We start from the raw sequence: 22593 nt of genomic DNA, 5'->3' as shown, positions 1-22593 counted from the left end.
TCAAAAACTTTTTTTTTTTTTTAAACAGTGCCTCAGGCCAGTTTGAGGGACTGTCTTTGTCAAACCAAGTAATGATAATCTATTTTGATACTGTATTTTCTGATCATGGAAGTAACTACAAAATTGGATTAGAGCTTCAATATCCCCATATTTAAAAGGAAAACTACTGGAAGCATCCAATGTCACACCTGGAAAATGATGTGCCCTCAAATAAACAATACTACTAAATCTTGAAAGAACTCCCTTCTAACTTTGACTACTAGGCAAGGGGATTCACATGGCTTATGTTTTATATTCTTAACCACTCTTAAGTCAACTCTCAGTGTATGGAGAAATGTTGCCGTGCCATGGTTATCCTACACTGAAATTAAATTTTTTTATTCCTACATATTCTCATGTTGTTAGCTTTAAATTTGAGAATGATCTAAAGATGCTTTAAAAATTGAACATTTACTGTTAGGGTTGCCTCCAAGATTTGTTCTAATTTTAAACCCAAACTGATGCTATGAAGCCATTTGGCAAAGTGATGTAACCTGAAAGTAATGCTATCTTGGCCACTTCAGTGCCTGTTCAACTACAAAGAAACCTGCCCCACCTCAACTACGCAGTCATTTTTTGCCCCTTCAAGTAACCTTTTGAAGATAGCTTGCCAAAAAACATGATCAGGAAGGTGGGTTTTATTTGTTCCTTGTATCGGAATCTCAAAGCACAGATGTGAAGGTTGTAACTGACTTGAGCCTCTTTATAAACAATACTGACTGCAGAAACAAAAACCTTGACCTCGTAGAAACCCTTATAGTTTTCATGCAAGACCAGGTCTGAAGTAGCTATGAGCAAAGAGGCATGGACATCTAGGAAGAGCCAGAAAACGCCATTTGGTCCTTGATCATTTCTTTCATAAAATAAAAGCATTCCAAATGTTTATCCAATCTCAGTCAAGAAAACAGTATGACAAATAGTTTTGGGAAAAGATGTGTGGACTTCATTTATACTGTTAGGATAAAACTTTGATCTGGTTTAATTTTTGGAATTGGTTTAGAAATATAAAGTACCATGTATTCAAAACAGTGTTTCTGGCTCATGGTCCCTAAACTCTCACTTTACCCATCTCACATTACAGTCATTTTATTACTGGTTGCAGGTTGCAGAGTGCTATCATGTGTGGCCTGCAAATTTACATTTGTTCTACCCTTTCCTCACAAGGCTTATATTTTTCTTAATTAGCCAAAATGACTATACTGGAGGGCAGAATACTAATGGGTTAAGCATCTCAGATGTAAACTGAAGACAGCCTTTTCCAGAGAAACTACTCGGAGTATAAACTGTCCATCACCCTTTGCTTCCAAACTTATTTTAAACTAAGTCATAACATTATGGAATTTAGACTGAATAGAGCCAGCCTGCTTTGTAAATGAAGTTCTATTGGGAAGAGAGCCAAGATTGTGCACTTTTCAATTATCTATGGCTGCTTATGTTGTAACCTGGGAGGCAAGCATTAGGGAGATCACATGGCCTTTAAAGCTCAATTAGTTTTTTTGTTTTGGTTTTCATTATTTAGATCTTTACAGAAGAATTTGCACTTTCACTTAAAAAAAAAAGGTTTTCTTTCAATTACAAGGATGTCTACATTTTTCTACTCTATCACTGAGATGGCCATTTTGGCCCACACATTAGATCGATGAGTTCTGTGAATGCTTAAAATATCTAAATACGACTTACACTACTTCTATGAACTTTTTTTTGGAAAGTCAGGTTTACAAAAGTAGCTTCATGGAAAAAGCATCGAGAGACATCTAATGACCCAAACTAAACACATTTAACAGCAGATATTACCCATTATTTTTTAAAAATTCAATAATACAATGTTATTTAGGTACATAGAATCTGTTTTCAGCTACAAAATTTTAAAGTTTACTGGACATCGAAAGATTTAGCCACATCCTCTTGGTCATTCCTACTTTCCTATTAACATTGGTTGCAACTTAAATTTGCACATTTTTTTATTACTCAACCAAAATTTTTGTTCATATGTCTTAGATCTAAAGAGCAATTTTTTCAACGCTGGAGAGCTGCAGTGCAGAACGATGAGCATCTATGACTCAGATAACCGTAGAGGGCAACTTACTGACTGGTAACTTTCTAAAAAAAAAAAAAAACAAAGGAACTTTCTCCTTTATTACTATTATTTGTATGTATAAGTTACAATAATAGCCAATTTCCCATAAATATTAAATTACTAAAAGTAATAGTATTTTCTAAGCTTTCAAAATGATCCTTAGATTTTTATATCATTTAATAGAAAAATAAACCAGACAACCACATTTGTTTTTAGGCAATGTTTCCCAATAAAAATGTAGAAATATTTAAATTTACATATTACAGTGTACCAACATGAAGTCAAAACCCACAATTACACACTCATACAAAAATCTAAACATCATCTTCGGACTAAGCAGCTTCTGTACAGATTTACAGACATCTAACTACACACGGAATCTTCAGTGTGCTACGGAGTTCAGAGGTTCTGCTCGGATGTTTCCCAAGTCAAGTGCAGAATCTGTCTCTTCATCAATTTCCCCGATGACGGCTCTGTTATCAGTATGAGAAACAAGACAAGTGTTAAATACAGTTCTGAATAAGCTCAAGAGACAATGTGAAGGTACTATTACAAGAAGAAATACTGACGAGATACTGCAAAGTGTTTGAGCATCAGACCTTTGGAAAACTAGCAGCTCATCTGCAGCATTTACTAACAGTCAAACTAAAGCCCCCGTGGGGCCAACTACAAGCTACTAATAAGACACTAATCTATTTATTTGCAGAAATTAAAAAAAAAAAAATCTAGGTCTGAATAGTCTGAACCCCCCTGGGTTCAGATCTTTTCATAATTGTGAAGAAAAAATTAAATAAAAAGTAAAAATTAGAAAAAATCTAAGTCTATTTTCAGGAACTCCTAAAAGCAGGCTCTAGTCCCAACTGGTTTAGGATAAATGTTCAATTATGGTTTCTTTTTACACAGACATGAGGTAACTCCCCCCCCCAAAAAAAAACCTCAAAATCAATGAACACACACACACACATACACACATACTCAGAGAACAAAAATCCAAATTGAAACTAGTTTCATGTTCACCAGCCACTTTTCAAATACATCACAGCCACACAAAGCGAGTAGCTGGATTATTGGAAAGTACTGATAGGCAAGACTTTGTAACATCAGAAAAAAAATTACAATTGAACAGCACTGCTCAAAATGGTTGCAGCTGTTTTCAAAGTGTTATTTCTAAGATATCTCAAACTAGACTGTCAGTGTCCTGGATGCAACAAGACAAGCAGGAGGCAGTGGCACACCTGTGATCCCTGCACTCAGGGAGTCAGAAGCAGGCAGATTTCTGTGAGTTCGAAGCCAGCCTGGTCTACAAGGCGAGTCCAGGACAGCCAGGGCTACATAGAGAAACCCTGTCTTGAAACAGAATAAAACAAAACAAAAAACCCATGACAACAGGTTTTTCATGGGACACATCAGGAATATCCAGTTAACACTAACAAAAGGTAACAGCTAAATGAGCATGAATTATTTAAAATAACTTAATCAGGAGATTTTATAAGAGAGTTTCCAAATATTAAGAAGCCTCTTTAAGGAAGAATTTAGTGCAAAGCAGGGTCCTTTCTGGACCTATCTTGGCACACACGCAGTGATGGTTTAGGCTATTCAAAGGCTATCAGTCTGCGACACTTAGGAAGGCCTCCCTCGGAGAACACAGCTCAACAGTAGGCTGCCTGTTCTCCATGTACAAGAGTCTAGGGTCAAACCCCAGTTCTCAAGTAAGTAAACATGTGTGAAATCTCAATAGGTAAATGTCTGCTCTGTGAAGAGATCACTGCAGTGGGTTCCCGAGGTATCTCAACAGAAGGTATAGAATTATGTACAAGTTAAGCTATTATCTGCAAAACAAATGAGGTCATTTTACATTTTATCACATATGGACGCCACCATGTATGTTGCAGAAAATCTCTTTCATAAAGCAAGCTTCCCAGTAGTGAAAATGTACTCACAATTACTCCTGCTACTTACACATTATCACCTCTCACGATGTACAACCCTAATACTACTTGTTCTACTCCCTGTGAAGAGCTGAACACCCGCTCATGGCTTTCATCCAAAATCAAGTTAATGGTCTGGTCAAAGCCCTTTAGCGTTCCCTGAAAAACAAACAAGCAAATGAACAAAGACTATTCTGGTTCTGAATATTTAAGTCAAATTTACAACCATTTAATTGTCAGTTAAGTATATACGTCTTAATTGGAGTCCACTACCAGATAAAATCCTTTTGTAGTCCGGAAGTATTCCATTAAACAGAACTTACCTTTTACTTGTTTTAAGATGGAGAAAACCTGCACTACGAATCTAACTATTGTACAGTTGTTGATAGCTGCAAAGAACACCCAGGCACCAGCATTCCCAAATAAGTCAACTCACACAGTCTAAGAATTAGAACTTAAGAATAAGCTAAAACAGGGTAGACTTAAGGAAAAAAAGAATTTAAAAAACCACAAATAATTAATGTAACATCACTATATGATACGTCTTAGGAAAAGGCAATGTGAGAAAGAAACACACTGCATGAATTACCTCCACTTTCCTTCATCTTTGGAGATAGCATTGTGTTTTGCCCATATCAAATAAAGGACCCAGTGCTCCAAAAATGATGGTTTAAGATTTCCTGAATAGTAAATAGTAGCTCCAGTCCTGAAAAAACAAGACTGGTTCCGGAGCCAGATTACAAAGTAACTGTTAAAACTACTCTGTTGTAAAAAAAAAAAAAAAAAAAAAAAAGTTATTCAGAAATAAATCTATAAATATACACAAACTAGGTAGTAGTTACAGCTAACATTTTGTATCTCCTTGTCAACACTGTGTGTGTTTGACTGAATTCTCTCAATATTACAGCAGTCATATTAGAACTAAAACAATCAGAAACTTAACCTGAAGGAAACTTGGCAAGAAAAACTATATGGCTCTAGCAAAATGTAGTGTCACAAATGCTATACAAGTTTCTGAAGAAATAGCTTATTTTTTATTTGGCTGGTTAATCTCTTGGGTCTACCAATAAACTCTCATGTTCCAAAAGCCATAATTATATAGAACCTGAATAAACTAAATAGAATCTAGAAACTGGGAAGAAAAACAAATTAGACTATTTACTATAGCAGTTAGAAAATGGTAGAAATGGTAGTTAAATCCCCATAAAGGTCCTCTGACCTTCATTTTCTATGCAAATATCTTATCAGGAAACTATGTGATAAAGACAGAACTACTAAAAGCCAATACAATGTTTTTGTTCAGTGTTTTTTTTTCTATAAACATTCTCTAACAGAAATAAAAAAAATTTAAGCACGAGGCTTTAAAAATCAGCTATTTGCAAATTATCTGTAAACAGCAATAGACTTCTTGAAATGTTGAAATTAACATATTCCTAATTGCCCACAACTGACAAATTTATACTGTGAACTGACCACCATCAAAAGTAAACAAGCAAACAAATAAAAACCCTACATATTTTGCTTCCTTTATTAAGATCAAGGGAAGTAATCTTGGTTTTAGAATAAAACACAAATGTTGACAGTATATAGCTCTCACTTGTTATACGGACTCTCTGAAAAAGGAATCTGTTTTTTCTAAGCTCAGTTCCTAATCTACGATATAAAAGTGGTAATTCTTCATAAAGTTGTTTTGCAGACTAAATGACATCTAAAATAAACACACGATAGGCATTTATTCTATGGCAGTCTTTTACTGGTATTGCTCACTAAGGTAAGCAGAACCAAGAGGATTAAGAAGACAAAGGAGCTGAAGACAGGGTTCTGTGGGTAAGAGCACATACGGATCCTCCAGAGTACCCTTCCAGGCACCCACACAGGGTGACACAAAACTGCCTGTAACTGCTGCGGGCATGTGACTCGACCTTCTGGCCTGTGTGGTGTACTTCCACACACATGACAGACACTCACACCAACATGAGTAAAAATAAAAATAAATCTTTAAGGAAAAAAAATCACTTGGGGTTAAATTACAGTCACGAAAGAAATACTTCAGGCAGAGATTGTAGTAGATGAGGCAATGGTCCCAAGGATCTTTCCACCAGTGAAGGCATAGCTGAGTCAGTTTCTGAAACCACTCATGATTAACGGAAGAGCAATGAGATCACCTAAAACACACCTCAAATTGACTCTCCCCATTGTTAGGCAACCTTTGAGGGCATATGCATATGGTTTAAATCATTAAAGGTCTCTAAAAAAAACAAAACAACAAAAAGAACAAAACAGGAGTGAAAACATGCTAAAAGAAAAAAAGAAACAGTCTTCTTATTACACAGGTCTGCACTTCAGATCAGAGGCCTTCAAGGTTTATTAGAAAAGTTGTATTGGCAGCCAAGAAATAAAGGTAAAGAGCTGAATCGTAAGAACACTGGATAACGGTATACCACGGTGCCTAAACACTAGATCAGAAATGTCACCTCAATTTTACAATCAATAAGCCCCAAGAAAGAGGAATGAAAATGTCACTCACCACAATCATTCTCCCATCAGAAGTAATAACAGCAACAGTTCCTGAGAGCTGAGTCAAGGAAAGCATTTCTTGAAGAGTACTAACTGAAAACGTTCAGCAAACTAAGTAAATGGCTACAATTACTTAAAGAAGAAAACAGTGGCAGAATTAAGACTCAACAAAGCCACTGCTTACGAGGAGGAAAACTTAAGTTTTTAAACTTGTTTCAATACTTCCTTGAAAACAGTTCATGAAATGGGGGAGTGGCAGCGTCTCTGACACCTGACCCTGGTTTAAATAGCAATGCTTTCAATCCCATGGCACTGAGCAAGACAATTCCTTTCTTGGACCCATTTCTACATCTAACATAGAACATGGATTGAGTGATAATCAATGTTGGATCCTTTTATGCAAGTCAAGACTCAAGACCTGGTCTTAATTAATGCCATCGAGTACCCAGAATTCTTGCACTATTAAAAGCGCTCTGTATTTAACTTTTGTTTCTTCTTTGCACAGAGGCTCAGTGCAATCAATGTTTTTGCCCTGACTTTAAAACAATCCTAATTTAAAACCTCATATGAGCTTTTAAAAGCAACTTGCCTCTCACTAAACACCACCACAATAAGATTTATTTTATCGTATAGACATGTCCAGCGGAGGTGCGGGACCCGAAATTCAAATTTAAGAACCATCTTCCTACTTAGGTTGTCCCCGAACAAACGGCTAAACTGTGAGGACCTGCACACTGGTTGTTCTAGGAAAACAATCCATCTCATTCCCAGTGTCGGAACACACACAATGAAGAGGCTACTTGCAAGAAAGTTCTGACTGCACTGGGATCTGGGACGGGGGTTCATCCGGAAGCTCCCACCGCGGATGCCGAGCCCCGCTCCTGCTCCCACCGCGGATGCCGAGCCCCGCTCCTCCTCCCACCGGCCTCCACCCCGGCCCCGAGCTCCCGCCGCGGCCCTCCCGAGGATACGGTTGATGTAGTTCTCCAAGGCAGACGTCATTTCGCTGGGCCCGGAGGTCCCGGGAGTCAGACAGAAGCCCGCAACAGGCAGACAAACGACGGCCCGCCAGGAACAAGTACCGGTTCGCGCGCCCGCCGGCCAGCACAAGTACCGCGAGACGGACGAGGCCTCAGCGCTGGCGAATCAGTGACTCCGCGGAGCCCGTTAGACAGGAAGCCGGGGGGTGCGGACTAGTGCGCGTGCGCAGTGTGTTTCCGCCGTGCTTCCGGGTGGCGACGGGTAAAGGGAGCGGGACAAAGGCGGGTGCAGACGGAAGTGTCCTCCCTAGAGGCGGGGCTGGAGAAGCTTGCGGGGCTCCGGCGGAGGGCGCGGCGCTGTGGCGCTTCCTCCAGGTAGGGTGGAGGACGCGCTGCGCCCGGAGACGCTCGAGATTGGACGCTTCCCCCGGCGAGCGGAGGGGGAAGAGAGTCTTGGTTCGCCCAGGCGACGTGGCGACGGTGTAGGGGGAGCTCCGGTTTCCTCCAGACCCGGCCGAAACCCTCGACCAGCGCAGAGTGAGCCTGTCGTAGCCACACGCCGCGCATTTTCGGAGAATCCGTCTGTGTGTTTAAAGTAGGCGTGTGTATTCTGACTTTGGCTCAGGTGTTCCAATGCAACTTCAGAAAAGAAGTTCAAGAAGGTGAAGGTGCAGAGCCTCCTTTAAGAATGTCGCTTTCCTCAAAGTGGAGGAACCGATTGGGGCAAAGTGTAAAATACGCACCAAGCTCGATTCTGATTCTGTCCCTGATAACTCATGATGTCGTCTTAAGTCACTTCAATTCATTTGGACCTGAGTTTACTTAGATCCTGCCATAGCTATAATCTTTTTTTTTTTAACATGTCTTGATAAAGAACATGTCTGTCTTTGTGTGTGTGTATAACAGGGCCTTGCTGTTGCTATACAAGTCTTAAAAAGTCCTGTACCAAATAAACTACACCCCCAGACTCCCTTGGCCCTTTTTGTTTGTTTGTTTGTTTTGTGGTACTTTCACTTAAAGACTGGAAATTAGGAATCTGCACAACGAATAATGGAAAAAGCAATATTTCTTTTGTTGTGGATTTAAAATCTTCTTTTAGTTGAAGAATTCTGGCTTTGGTATTTAACTTCCTGTACCTTGGCTTTAATTGGAGGAAATGACAGTAATTACATCAAACTGTTGGAGAACTAAAAGAATTATTTTAAAGCTCTCTATACAAATTCTAGCTATTATTATTCAAGAAAGTAGACTGCAATATAAACTTTTTTGTTGTTGCCCCAAAGCTTACTCTAACATTTTGTCATATTTTCTAATGGGGCAAAAAGAATGGCACACATTTTAAGTGCTTTAAGGAAGGATTCGATAGGATGTGTAAAAATATTGGAAAGCTTTTTTGAAAAAAAAAATATGATTTAAATTAGGGCTTTAGGAAAAAGTAAATACACTTCACAGAAATGGACTGGAAGCTCTTATTTAACTGAAGTTATGAACCGAAGCTAATCTATCAGGAGTCTCAGTATGAGTTCTTGATTCATTGCCGTATGAATGGGAAGGATAGAAAAAATATGTGGTCAGAAGACAGGATAAGAAAGGAAATGATGTATCTGGCACTTTGTGGGTAGTATGGTAATGTCAGTTGGTGAGACAGAAGGGCAGATACAGTAAAAGAATGTTGACGCAGGCAAGCCCAACCTGTTGAGCTGTACAAATGTGTTAGTCAAATAAGGATATAAAACCAATATTTAAAATTTTATTATTATTGTGTATGTACTCTGTGTGTTAGAGGTAGAGAGAGATATAAAGACAATGAGAGAGGGAGATAGATTAGGCCCTGGTACAGGTGTGGAAGTCACAGGACAACTTTCAGAAGTCAGTTATCTATTTACACTCAGGGACCAGAGGAATCAAACTCAGATTATCTGATTTGCACAGAAAACAGTTTTACTGGTTGTGCCATTTCCTCAGCCTCTACACTTGGTGTGTCTTCAGGACTCCTTTCTGGGTTTTGTCTTCGTGAGACATTTTGTTACTGTTGGAGCTGTTCTTTGACTGCAAACAACTGAGCTCTATTGGTCTGCATTGTCATTGCCATTGTTGCCCACAAAAAGTGACTCATAATATGATCAAAGGGGGATTTATGACCAAGGGTACTTAGACCTAGACACTTCAGCTCTTTCTCAAATTCCTGGCTAGGAAAATTATAGAGTGGGAGAGGCAAACTCAACACTCGTCTCTGGAGCATTTTCTCAATTTCTTCTTCAGAGTGATCTTATGTGAGATTTGGCAAATTGCAGTCTGTAGCTGTATTTTTTGGTATATACATTTCACTGCCACTCAGCCACAACAATGAATATAGAAGTCACAACTGGAGGGCTTCTGCTTTATTTTGAAATTTGTATCCAGCCACTTTGCTGAAGGTGTTTATCAGCTGAAGGAGTTCTCTGGTTGAATTTTTGGGGTCACTCAGGTATACTATCATATCATCTGTGAATAGTGACACTTTGACCTCTTCCTTTCCGATTTGAATCCCCTTGATCTCCTTTAATTGTCTTATTGCTCTAGCTAGGACTTCCAGTACTACGTTGAATAGGTATGGAGAGAGTGGGCAGCCTTGCCTTGTCCCTGAGTTCAGTGGGACAACCACTTTGGAAATCAATCTGGAGCTTTCTGAGACACTTAGGAACAGTACTACCTCAAGATCAAGCTATACCTCTCCTAGGCATACATCTAAAAGAAGCTCAAGTACACAACAAGGACATTTGCACAACCATGTTTGTAGCAGCTTTATTCATAATAGCCAGAAACTGGAAACAACCCAGAGGTCCATCAACAGAGAAATGGATACAGAAATTGTGGTACATTTACACAATGGAATACTACTCAGCAATTAAAAACAAGGAAATCATGAAATTTTCAGGCAAATGGTGGGATCTAGAAAAGATTATCCTGAGTGAGGTATCCCAGAAGCAGAAAGACACACATAGTATATACTCACTTATATAGTCCTATAAAATAGGATAAATATACTAAAATATGTAAACCTAAAGAAGATAAACAAGAAAGAGGACCCCGGGGTAAGATGATCAATCCTCACTTAGAAAGACAAATGGCATGGACATGGGAAGTAGGAGAAAACAAGAAACAGGACAGGAGCCTACTGCAGAGGGCCTCTGAAAGACTACCGAGCAGTGTATCAAAGCTGATGCTGAGACTCATGACCAAACTTTCGGTAGAGTGCAGGGAATCATATAATAAAAGGGGGAGTTAGTATGTCCAGGAAATTACAGGAGCTACACAAGGACAAAATACATCAGGGCACAAGGGTCTTCTACGAGACTGTTTCTCCAACCAAGGACCATGTATGGATATAACCTAGAACCCCTGCTCAGATGTAGCCCATGATAGGTTAGTATCCAAGTGGATATCCTAGTAAGGGGAACAGGAACTATTTTTGACATGAACTCAGTGACTGGCTCCTTTACTTCCCCCCACCCCCCAAGTGAAGAACAGCCTTGCTAGGTCACAGAGGAGGACATTGCAGCCAGTCCTGAAGATATCTGATAAACTAGGGTCAGATGGAAGGGGAGGAGGACCTCCCCTAGCAGTGGACTTGGAAAGAGACAGGGAAGAGATGAGGGAGGGAAGGTGGGATAGGGAGGGTATGCGAGAGGGGGCTACAACTGGGATACAAAGCAAATAACCTGTGATTAATATTAAAAAATAAAAATTAATATAAAAAATAAAAATAGTCACAACTGTCCTTGACTTCTTTAGGGCTTCAGGAGCACAGCTGCATAATTTCAAGAGGCACTGCAAACCTAAATATTTACTAAGTGGCACTGGGCAGAAAGTTTGAAGATCTCACTTCAGACCAACAAGTGAAATTTCTTAACTTTTATGGATTCATTACCAAATCTTTTGCTCTGATTTACCTCACTATCATAATACTCCCTTTTAACAAACTTTGATATAAAATTCTCCAATTCTTTTGAACATCTTGTACCAAGTGTAAACAAAAGCATCAAGCCCATCTTTAGAACAATGGCTGTGTGTTTTCCTCCCTCTTTCCTTTCCTGTGATTATCATTTCAACCAAGAACACGCAGATATTTTTCCAACTCAATTAATCATGTAATGGCATTTTTCTCTTGCATGAATATAGTAGAAAATGATTGTTATTTTAACATATGCACCAGAAAGCAAAATTAAAATCACAAATGATATCATAACAATTTAATGAATTGAAATAAATTCTTAGCAGACTTTTAAAACACAAATAAGTAACTAAAAAAAAAAAGCTATTTGTACTGATTATTAATCTGATCTCTTGCTGTGTTTCTCAGAACTCTTCAAGTTTGGATATGAGAAAAAGGTCAATGTGTCAAGTACCCATGTCCTATGGGTTTTGTTGCAATGGCAGTCTTAGGTTGTGCATAAGAGTACTCAAGACTAGTGTTGCAAAACAACTATAAACAACCTGCCCTACAATGCACACCAGTCTAGCAACAGCAAATTTATAAAGTGATTTTAGGCTGCAGAGGAGAATTCATTTAAAAGCTCTTGATGCTATCAGAGTTACAACTTTGTTTTTATCTTTTAGATCTGTCTTTCTCCAGGTGCTAGAATTTCTTTCATGCTACATAGCTTGTTTTTCTCCAGGACATTAACAGATCACACTGTCCGCAAGTCTTCTTGGAGCTTTCACAGAACAAAGAAACTTCATTTGTAGGAGTACTTATCTCATTGTTCCTGTTTCTTTGTCTGAAAAATGGCAAATGCCCATTTCTAAACCAGTCCCTTTGCATAGGTCCAAGAATCTCTACAGTGTTTAACCTAGGAATATAAGGGTCTATCTACACAAACCACATAACGGCTTTACACAGGGAAATATATGAGTTCTAAAGAAAATAAGACTCCTTTGTGTTGGAAATAAAAGAAAACATTCTGAAGAAGCAACCAGCAAATATCTAAACCTCTCCTAAGATATATTTGAAATTAATGAAATATGGATCTGTGCTGGCTAATTTTATGTCATCCTTGGCACAAGCTGCAGTGATCTGAGGGGAGGGAACCTCATTTAAGAAAGTGTGTACGTAAGATGAGGCTATAGAAAAGCTATAGGGCATTTTCCTACTTAGTTGTTGAGGTAGGAGGGCCCAACCCATTGTGAGTGGTGCAGTCTCTGGGCTGGTGGTCCTGGGTGCTACAAGAAATCAGAGGTACTTCTTTTTGGTAGGCTTAAGGTCAGATGGTAGGGGAAGAGAACTCTCCCTTTCAGTGGACTAGGGGAGGGGAATAGGAGAAGAAGAGGAAGGGAGGGTGGGATTGGGAGGAGATGAAGGAGGGGGGCTACAATTGGGATATAAAATAAATAAATTGTAAATAAATAAAAATAAAATAAATTTTAAAAAGAAAGAAATCAGAGAGAGCAAGCTGGGAAGCAGCACTATTCCATGCCTCTGCATCACTTCCTGACTCCAGGTTCCTGGCCTGTTTGAGTTCCTACTCTCAGTGCTTTCCATAATGAACTGTTATATGGAACCATGAGTGAAATAAACCCTTTACTTCTCACTTTTTTTGTTCATGATGCTTCATCACGGCCATAGTTACTCTAACTAGGAAAGAACTTGGTACCGTGGTAGTGGTTGTTCCTGTGACAGATCTGACAATGTTGCTTTGGGGAGGAAAGTGGAAGGACTTTGGAACTTTGGGCTAGAACAACCAGTGGGTGATGAGAGCTAAGTGAGCTGTTCTGGAAGAGCTTGGAAGATGTGAATGCTGAGAGCCATGCAGAAGATGGAGGCGTGGCTTGTGAAGTTTCAGAGGGAAGCAAAGACTCTACCAGGCCTTTTGTGTAAAGAATCTGTGTTGTCTGGTTAGCTGGAACTGAAGAATCAGCTCTGATTAACAAGAGAACAGAACCACTAAAGTAAAATTTTAATTTGCTGCGAGAATGGATGCTGGTCAGTTGGGGCTGAAAATGCAGCTGCAGCTGTTATTAAGAAGAGACCAGAATCATTGAGTGAAGGGACCTTAGGGTCAGCATGCAAACTCTATGTTCCAGAAGCTGCCAAGTTTGTACCTCATGCTGACAGCCAGACTTGGTAGTGGAAGAGTCACCAGATGGTGTGTTTGTTTGTTTGTTTGTTTGTTTTGAAAGCATGAAAGAGTCATGGAGAGCAGCTGAGGTTTGGCACTGCGTGACATAGCTGTGGTCCCTGACGAGAGCGCAAGATAGACTATTGGTGAAAGTGAAGCCCTGTGACAGCAATAGACCTCAGTATTTTTGAGATGCCAGTATCAGGAGATGAACACCAAGGACAGCAGCAGTGTAGTAGAGCCAGCTGAGCCTAGAAAACAAAGAAGACACATTGTGTGTGCTGCAGAGAGCAGCCAAGCCCCTTGGAGGAGCCCAGTGGTTGTGGGTGAATCCCAGATAATTAGATGCTGGGTTATTTACACTTTTGGAATTTGGTTTCCCTTTGTTCAGACTATGACTATGCCATGATTCTTCCTTTTGAAGTAAGTATTTATTTTTTATTTTATAGGAGTTCACAGTTAATAGACTGGATTTTAAAAGATACTTTGCATTTTTTGAAGAGACTTAATTTTTTAAATTATTTTTATTTTTTTAGGTACGTTGGTGTTTTGCCTGCATGTATGTATGTATGTATGTATGTATAAGTATGAGAGTGTTGGATCCCCTGGAACAGGAGTTATAGACAGTTGTGAGCTGCCATGTGGGTGCTGGGAATTGAACTCAGGTTCTCTAGAAAAGCAGCCAGTGCTTTTAACTACTGAGATATCTCTCTAGCCCAAGGGATTTGATTTGTAAAGAGTTTGAATTTATGACTGTAGGACTTTTAAATTTGAATTTTATTGAATATTTTAATATTTGTATTGCGGTACAATATAATGAATAATCTTGAGGATGAACAAGAAAGGAAAGGTTATGGCTTAACAGTGATTTTTCTGTGTGTCACATCAACAACAGGTTGATTGTGTTGAATGTATTTCTGTCATCTTGACATAAGCTAAACTTATATGTTTCGGTTAAGAAAATGCTTCCATGAGGTATCCCAGAAGCAGAAAGACACACAGGGTATATACTCACTCATAAGTGGATTCTAGACATATAATATAGGATAAACATACTAAAATATATACACCAAAGGAAGCTAATCAGGAAGGAGGACTCTGGCTAAGATGTTCAATCCCCATTCAGAAAGGCAAAGAGGATAGACATTGGAGGAGAAAACAGGGAACAGGACAGGAGTCTACCACAGAGTGCCTCTGAAAGGCTCTACCCTGCAGGGTATACAGGCAGATGCTGAGACGCATAGCCAAACTTTGGGCAGAGTGCAGGGAATCTTATGAAAGAAGTGGGAGATAGTAAGACCTGGAGAGAACAGGAACTCCAACAGCAACAGATCCTAAAAGTGTGGGCACAGGGGTCTTTTCTGAAACTGACACTCCAGCCAAGGACCACTCATGGAGATGGCCTGGAACCCCTGCATAGAGGTAGCCTGTGGCAGTTCAGTATTCAAGTGCCCTCCAATAGTAATGGGGATAGGGACATGTCTCTGACATGAACTGATTGGCCTGCTCTTTGATCACTTCCCCCTGACGGGGGAGCAGCCTTACCAGGCCACAGAGGAAGACAATGTAGTCACTCCTGATAAGACCTGATAAACTAGGATCAGAGGGAAGGGGAGGAGTACCTTTCTTTTCAGTAGACTGGGGGAGGGGCACAGGTGGGGAAGAGGGAGGGTGGGATTGGGAGGGGAAGAGGGAGGGAGGTACAGGGAGGATGCAAAGTGAATAAACTGTAATTAATAAAAAATAAATAAAATGCTAAAAAAAAAAAAAAAAAAGAAAAGAAAATGCTTCCATAGGATGAGGCTGTAGGCAAGCCTGTAGGACATTTTCTTGATTAGTGATTGATGGGGGAAGGCCCAGCACATTCTGGATAGTGCTAGCCCTGGACCGGTGGTCCCAGGTTCCATAAAAGCAGGCTGAGAAAGCCATTGGAGCAAACCAGTAAGCAACACAACCTCCATAGCCTCTGCATTAACTCCTGCCTACAGGTTCCTGCACTGTTAGAGTTTCTGTCCTGACCGACGTAATTTGATGATGAAAACTGACATGGAAGTATAAGCCAGGCAAACCCTTAACACTCCCAGTTGCTTTTGATTGTAATTTCATCACAGAAGTAGGACAAGGTCTAAGATTAAGATAATTAAGTAGCCAATCAATTTACTTATACTGGGTTTAATCATATTCTCTGTACATAGGCAAATACGTATATCTACAGTACCTACACTATTGCTGAACTTTCATTTTAACTCTCATTTAGGTTGTCTACATAAACACAAACCTAGCTTTAGTCTAGAAAGAGAGAGATAATGTTGTACACCATACAGTTTCTGGCCTTTGAATGGGAAGCACTAAAGTCTTATCATTGGGAATACACTATCTTCCCATGGAGACTTACACCCATGAAGTTTCTGGACAAGAGAATTAGCCACAGTCATTTCTGACTCAGGGTACAGACAACCTTTCCTTTGGTACTCATTGTAACTTTCAAACAGCTTCTGAAAGAAGATTCTTGTCCCGTTCCTTGTCAACAACTTTTTTCTTTTTTAATTAAAATTGTATTTTTTGTATTCATTACACTTTATTTACTTTGTATCCCAGCTGTAGCCCCCTTCCTCATCTCCTCCCTGCCCCTCTCTAAGTCCACTGATGGGGGAGGTCTTCCTCCCCTTCCATCTGACCCTAGCTTATCAGGTCTCATCAGGACTGGCTGCAATGCCTCTTCTATGGTCTGGCAAGGCTGCTCCTCCCTCGGAGGGGGGTGTCAAAGAGCCAGCCATTGAATTCATGTCAGAGACAGTCCCTGCTCTCCTTACTAGGGAACCCATTTGGATACTGAGCTGCCATGGACTATGTCCAAGCAGGGGTTCTAGGTTATGTCCATGAATGGTTCTTGGTTGGAGAATCAGTCTCATAAAAGACCCCTGTGCCCAGATATATTTGGTCCTTGTGGAGTTCCTGTCCTCTCCAGGTCTTACTAACTCCCCCTTCTTTCATATGATTCCCTGTACTCTCACCAAGTTATGGTTATGAGTCTCAGCATCTGCTTTGATACAGTACTAGGTAGAGCCTTTCAGAGGCCCTCTATGGTAGGCTCCTGTCCCGTTTCTTGTCATTTTCCTTTCAGCTTATTTTCAGACATTCCCATGTGTTACAATGCTATAGATTGCACTGAATGAACTGTACAAAATAAACACTGTGATGTGGGTCTAAAAAATTATATCCTTTTATGTATGAGAAATGTTTCAAAATTTACCACCTACACAACAGTATGTGCTTTAATGATAGTCTTTTGTGTGCATTCTCAGAACTCTGACAAAAAAGACAGGTTATTTCCGTGAAAATTGGTCTCATTTAAAAGATATTATTCTAAGGAACATTGTGCATGAATAAGTGGTATATTCTATAGCCGTTTTATTTTTAAAGGTTGAGCTGGCATCCATCTCAGGCTTTGTTAATTCAGAGCAGTGCTGACTATTTGATAAGCTAATATTTTTGCAGTTTTTAGTGTGAGGGTGGGATTACAGAGCTCTGTTAAATTTTTCTTGAGAAGATTTAAAATAGTATGTTGTGTTTTAATGTCCATGATAATAAATGATTATGTTTATCTATGTGTAGTGATATTGAAAACAATCATCATAAAAATATGACGTCAGCCAGGCATGATGGTGAATTTCTGTGAGGTCAATGCCAACCTGGTCTACAGCGCAAGTTTCAGGCCAACTAGGCTACACAGTATGATCCTGTCTCAAAAAAACAAAAATACTCCACTTGTTAACTTCACTTGTTATCTTTGTGGCTTTGTAATTAACATGTTCTTCTTTTTTTTCTCTCAAAATGATGACTTTATTGAAATTACTTACAGGATCATGAAGGAGATGCTACACATAGGAGTGTGAGTGACTCAAAAGTAGCTTTATCACCAGAAAATCCTACCCTAGGATGGGTTATGATGTCACTTATGCTGGACCATAGATTATCTTATGATTACTTCTAAGGATAAGCATAGACTAGGTTAGTATTAATGCTAGAAATTCAAGATATCTTTCAAAAGTTAAGTAAAGAAAGTTTATTTGGAGAAAAAAAACTGTAATAGACAATGAAATTATATTTTTCTGTAGTGGAAGTTTTTGTTATGTTATGTAGATATGTTTTTGTGGTAACCCCAAGTGTGGCATGTGGAAATGCTTTATCCATAGCTGGTAACAAACAGCCTCATAAGGGGAGCATGATCTTTGTCAGCTGATAAACAGCCTCATGAGAGGGAGCATGATCCTTGTCATCTGGAAATGGCCTTGTGCAGAGGGCATGCTTTTTGCCAGCTGAAAAAAACCTGGTGTAGACTCTGGGAAGTTATAAATAGGATCCCAGAGAGGCAGGAAGGCAAGGAAGGAGGGAAGGAGGGAGAGAGGGAAGAAAGGAGGGAGGAAGGGATGGAGGAAGGGAGAGAGGGAGGAAAGGAGAGAGAGGGAGAGAGAAAAAAAGAGAGAGAATGCTAGAAAACACTTCACTTCAAGACATTCCTAGAGAGAAGAGAACAGCTTCAGAGAATGCTTCTAGGAGGTTCCTGCTGTGACTGCTGCTGCTGGTCCTTGTTGCTTTTGCTATTGCTGGATTGTTGGTTTGCTAATTCGTTTTGCTGCTGGTATGCTGGTTTGCTGGACTTCTGGATATACTGGTGAGGAAAAATGGAATTGCTCAAGGAACTACATCTAAAGAGGCTTATATCTCCTGTCCCTACTAACCTTCTGTCTTACCTAGCTAAGGTTGGGGGATTGGAAAGGTGGTAGATGCTTATGGAGCCCCAAATAAAGTAGGTTTGAAAAAATCAAAATCTAAATTTATCTTCAGTGATAATAAAACTAATGAACATTGTTTGCTTATAACTAATTGGAAGGGCATTGATTTCATCCTTTTGCATGTATTTGTGAGCTAAAATGCAAATGAAATATTGTTATCTATACCAAAGGGATCACAGAAGTCCTTAGAGTTGAATAATGGCATTAGTAGACCATGAAGCATCATTTTCACATATCTACTTGTTTCTATGGAATAAAGTATTAACATCCATTAGGCATGGCAACGCATTTTAGTAGCATGCTCAGAAATGAAAATGCAGGAGGAAATTTCTAAGAAAGTGCCTTGACTTAATGAGAAATGCCCTATTAGGCAGATTTTAAAAGCTATTTGATCAGAATATCATCATTGCAAAGTTTGTCATGTCAAAGTTAGAAGGCATTAAATATTACTTTGATGTAAGCTTATATTCAGCCTTGGTCATCAAATGCCTTAGTGATAATTGGGGTCACTACTCGTATTGATGAATTTCGATTGTTTGCCAATCAAACTTTTTAATTAAATAAGTGACTTAAATACTAATTTGGTGATCTCTTTTGGTTAATAAGACAGCTTTCTGAAAGCTCTTGATTTTGTTCACATTGATGAACTTGTTTCCATCTGTGAAAAGTTGGCCAGCCCGTACCTGACAGCTTCATGGAGATGCACATCACTTTTCTACAGGTGCAGTAACTCTGTGTATTGTGACTCACATTTTTCATCTTTGGCAACAGTATCACTCCACTCATATTACTTATGGATGCTTTAATGCAAACTCTTAAATATTGCTTTATGTCATATTAAAATGTTTTATAGTTTGGAGCTTTTTCCTTAAGGGAAAAGATTTTTGCTTAAGTCATGCTAATACAAAAATTTGATATTTCTCTTGTGACAGATCTTACACTATAGTCTAAGCTTGCCTTGAACTCAATAGCAATAACCTTGCATTAGGCTCCCAAGTACTGAGATTATAGATGTAACCCATTACATCCAGCTGAAAACTCAGGTTTTGAAGAAAAAAAAGTTAGTTATTTGAGTACATAGATTGAAATTAAAGTATCAAACAATCATTCCTTATTTAGTTGTCTGTGTTAGTCAGCTTTATCTTGATGTAGCAAAATACTTGAGACAAACAACTGAAAAATGTGGATAGACTTCTTTCTTCTGTCACTTTCAAAGCTTTCATCCTACTTCACTTAGCCATGTTGCTTTAGCCCTGAGGCAGTATAAGCATTCATGATAGAAACACCTTAAGAAAGCCTGGTTGCTCACAATATTGCTGCCAGGAAAGAGAGAAGAAAGATGCTATAGTGCCATCCTCCTCTTCATAAGCCACTTTCTTGATTAAACATCCTTTCCACTGGGCCTTACTTCCTAAAGGCTAATCACAGTTGTTCCACAGGATACTTTGGGAGGACAGTCAAGATTCAAAATCTAATACTCTCTTCATTTTCATTCATTGTCAGCTTTTTGGAATGAGCCATTTGCTGTCACTGCCTCACTTCTTTGATGCCAAGTTCCTTTTCCCCACTCCGCCCCCAACCATCTGCTTCCCATTAATATGCTGAAACTTTCCTCAAGTTTCTTCCTGATGATAGAGTTGCTTAGTTCTCAATCTGACTTATGGCACTGTCTGGTGCATTTTGTGCTCTCTTTAAAAAGATAAAATCTCCCTCTCTAGTGACTAGGACCAGTGTGTTTTTACTTTATTCCTAACAGTTTATCCTCTTTTTTGAGTCTGTGTCATGTACCTACAGCAGCTTAAAAAAAATAAAATAAAATAAAAGCATGACAGATCGAGCTAAGCTTCTCTCTACTATTGCTGCTATGAAGTTGTATTGCTGTATCTACATTGCGGTATCTATGGGTGATACATATTTCTTTGGTTTTAAGTATTTCATAGACACGTTATCATTGCAGCTTGCTTTTTAAATTCATCATGGTATGTTTGGGGAAATATTTGATGTCTAGAACAATTGATGGCCCACATGCATGTATCTCACAATTATTGACCTTAGGATAACATCCTAGAAAGCTTTTTTCACTTTATTTCCACAGCTCACACTTGAGAACATTATTCTCATCATTAAAAAGTAGGAAATGTGATCATTTTTATTAGTTTCTATCTGTTGTTCTTCAGATATTTTTTCACATCTAACTCTGCTGATTTTTTTAATATAAAATGCCTCTCAGTTTTCCATCGTTACCAGCCATTGAACCACCTTCTGCCTTAAAGTAAATCTTATTCTTGTCTGAACCTCGGATGATTTTCCAAATAAGTTCTTGAACCTGGTTTCTCCCTATTATAGTTATTCTTCACCTGCTGCTAAAATGCTCTCCTTAAATGAGTTGGCAAGTCTATCTGTAGTGAGATAGTAGATGTTTTAGGCTCTCTGACCCAGTCGACCTTTGTGGCAACTCTTAGGATCTTAGTCTGTTGACCTATAACATAAAGTACATCATGTGTCTTCCTTCCAAAGCCTTTATATATTCTACAGAAAGAACATAGTATTTAGGTAGCATTCTTCAGAATCATACATCAGCCTTAATTTACAACTTGTGGTTAGTAGTTTTAAATCGGGAGATTCTAATCTGTTTTCTGACTTGCTCTGTATAACCCTTATCATTATGTAGTTGGTACAAACTATTTGACTAATATATGGATAAAGGAAACGAAAACCTTTTCATATACATACAGAACTTTCTAGAAGTATTTGTAAAAAGGTTTACATTTACTGGCAAAGAGGTGGAAAATGAATTACAAATTTTTGCTTTATAAAATTGGCAAATTACATGTTGGTAGCAGCCAGAACTGCCCACTGTCTTAATGCTATTTGTGTACTTTGTGTAGAAAGTGAACATGTTTCCCCCCCACACACACACAGGAATTGGGTTCAAACCCATGCTCTTTCACACAGTAGTCAAGTGCTTTACAGAGGAAAATTTAATTACAGATATTAAAACCTGTGATACACCAATTCTTTTTCCAGAGATAGATCATAAGCATAAGGAAAGTGTTATGAAAAATACAGTTATTTCTATGTGAGGATATTAATTGCCGAATACTAATTGTTTGGTTTAATATACTAAATGATTGTCCAATAATGGATTGTTTCCAAAATACAATAGTTGATAATGGTTTAGAAAACTATTATTTATTCCAGACATTAGGATTCCTTTAATATTCAATTGTCAATGTAATTCACTGAATAAATGAATAAAGAATACTTTTCCTTAAGATTGATAATAAGAGATATTGGTTGACACCACAGCTAGTCAACATCGTGGTGAAGTTCCTGGTTATTGTATTGAGGGAGCATAGAAAGCACAGTGAGTGGAAATGAACAAATAAAATATGTTGGCTGGTTTTATGTCAACTTGACAGAAGCTGGAGTCACAGGGAAGGAGGGAATGCAACTAATAAAAAGCCTCCATGAGATTTGACTGTAAGGAATTTTTTAAATTAGTTACTGATGGAGAAGGCCCAGCCCATTGTAGGTGGTACCATCCTGGGCCTTTGCTGTTTTTGTTTGGTTGGTTTCTTGGTGTTTTGCCTTGTTTTGGGGAACTGAAGGGAGAATAAGAGAGAATATGAGTCTCTGGGAAGTTCCCTGTGTTCAAATTTTCTTGTTCTGTTGCTCTCCTTGTGGAGACCCTGTCCTCTCCAGCTCTTACTATTTCCCAGTTCTTACATAAAATTCCGTTCACTCTGCCCAACAGTTGCCCATCAGGCTTAGCATATGCTTTGATAGTCTGAAGGGCAGAGGCTTTCAGAGGCCCTCTGTGGTAGGTTCCTAGGTTGTTTCCTGTTTTCTTCTTCTTCTGATGTCCATCCTCTTTGCCTTTCCCGATGGGGATTGGACATTTTAGTTAGGGTCCTCTCTCTTGCTTAGTTTCTTTAGATGCACAGGTTTTAGTGGGTTTGTCCTATGTTGTATGTCTATATGAGTGAGTATATACCATGTGTGTCTTTTTGCTTCTGGGACAACTCACTCAGGATGATCCTTTCCAGATCCCACCATTTACCTGCAAATTTCATGATTTCCTTATTTTTCATTGCTGAGTAATATTCCATTGTGTAGATGTACCACAATTTCTGCATCCATTCTTCAGTTGAGGGG

The 22593-nt window shown here is 39.0% G+C and overlaps 1 protein-coding gene across 1 annotated transcript; it reads right to left on the bottom strand.

The window, feature by feature from the left end:
- Positions 1-2321: 2321 nt before the first annotated feature.
- Lsm8 (LSM8 homolog, U6 small nuclear RNA associated) lies at positions 2322-7702 on the bottom strand. The gene is made up of 4 exons (XM_021655704.2): positions 7533-7702; positions 6572-6612; positions 4076-4203; positions 2322-2589 (listed from the first exon to the last, which is right to left on the bottom strand). The coding sequence occupies exons 1-4, from the start codon at positions 7561-7563 to the stop codon at positions 2499-2501; spliced, it is 291 nt and encodes a 96-aa protein (XP_021511379.1). The 5' UTR covers positions 7564-7702; the 3' UTR covers positions 2322-2498.
- Between the last annotated feature and the right edge of the window lie 14891 nt (positions 7703-22593).

This window comes from Meriones unguiculatus, chromosome 21 (assembly GCF_030254825.1).
Source record: "Meriones unguiculatus strain TT.TT164.6M chromosome 21, Bangor_MerUng_6.1, whole genome shotgun sequence".
Classification (NCBI taxonomy): Eukaryota; Metazoa; Chordata; class Mammalia; order Rodentia; family Muridae; genus Meriones; species Meriones unguiculatus.
The sequence above is the reverse complement of the archived record's forward strand: the minus strand, read 5'-3'. Positions and strand labels throughout refer to the sequence as shown.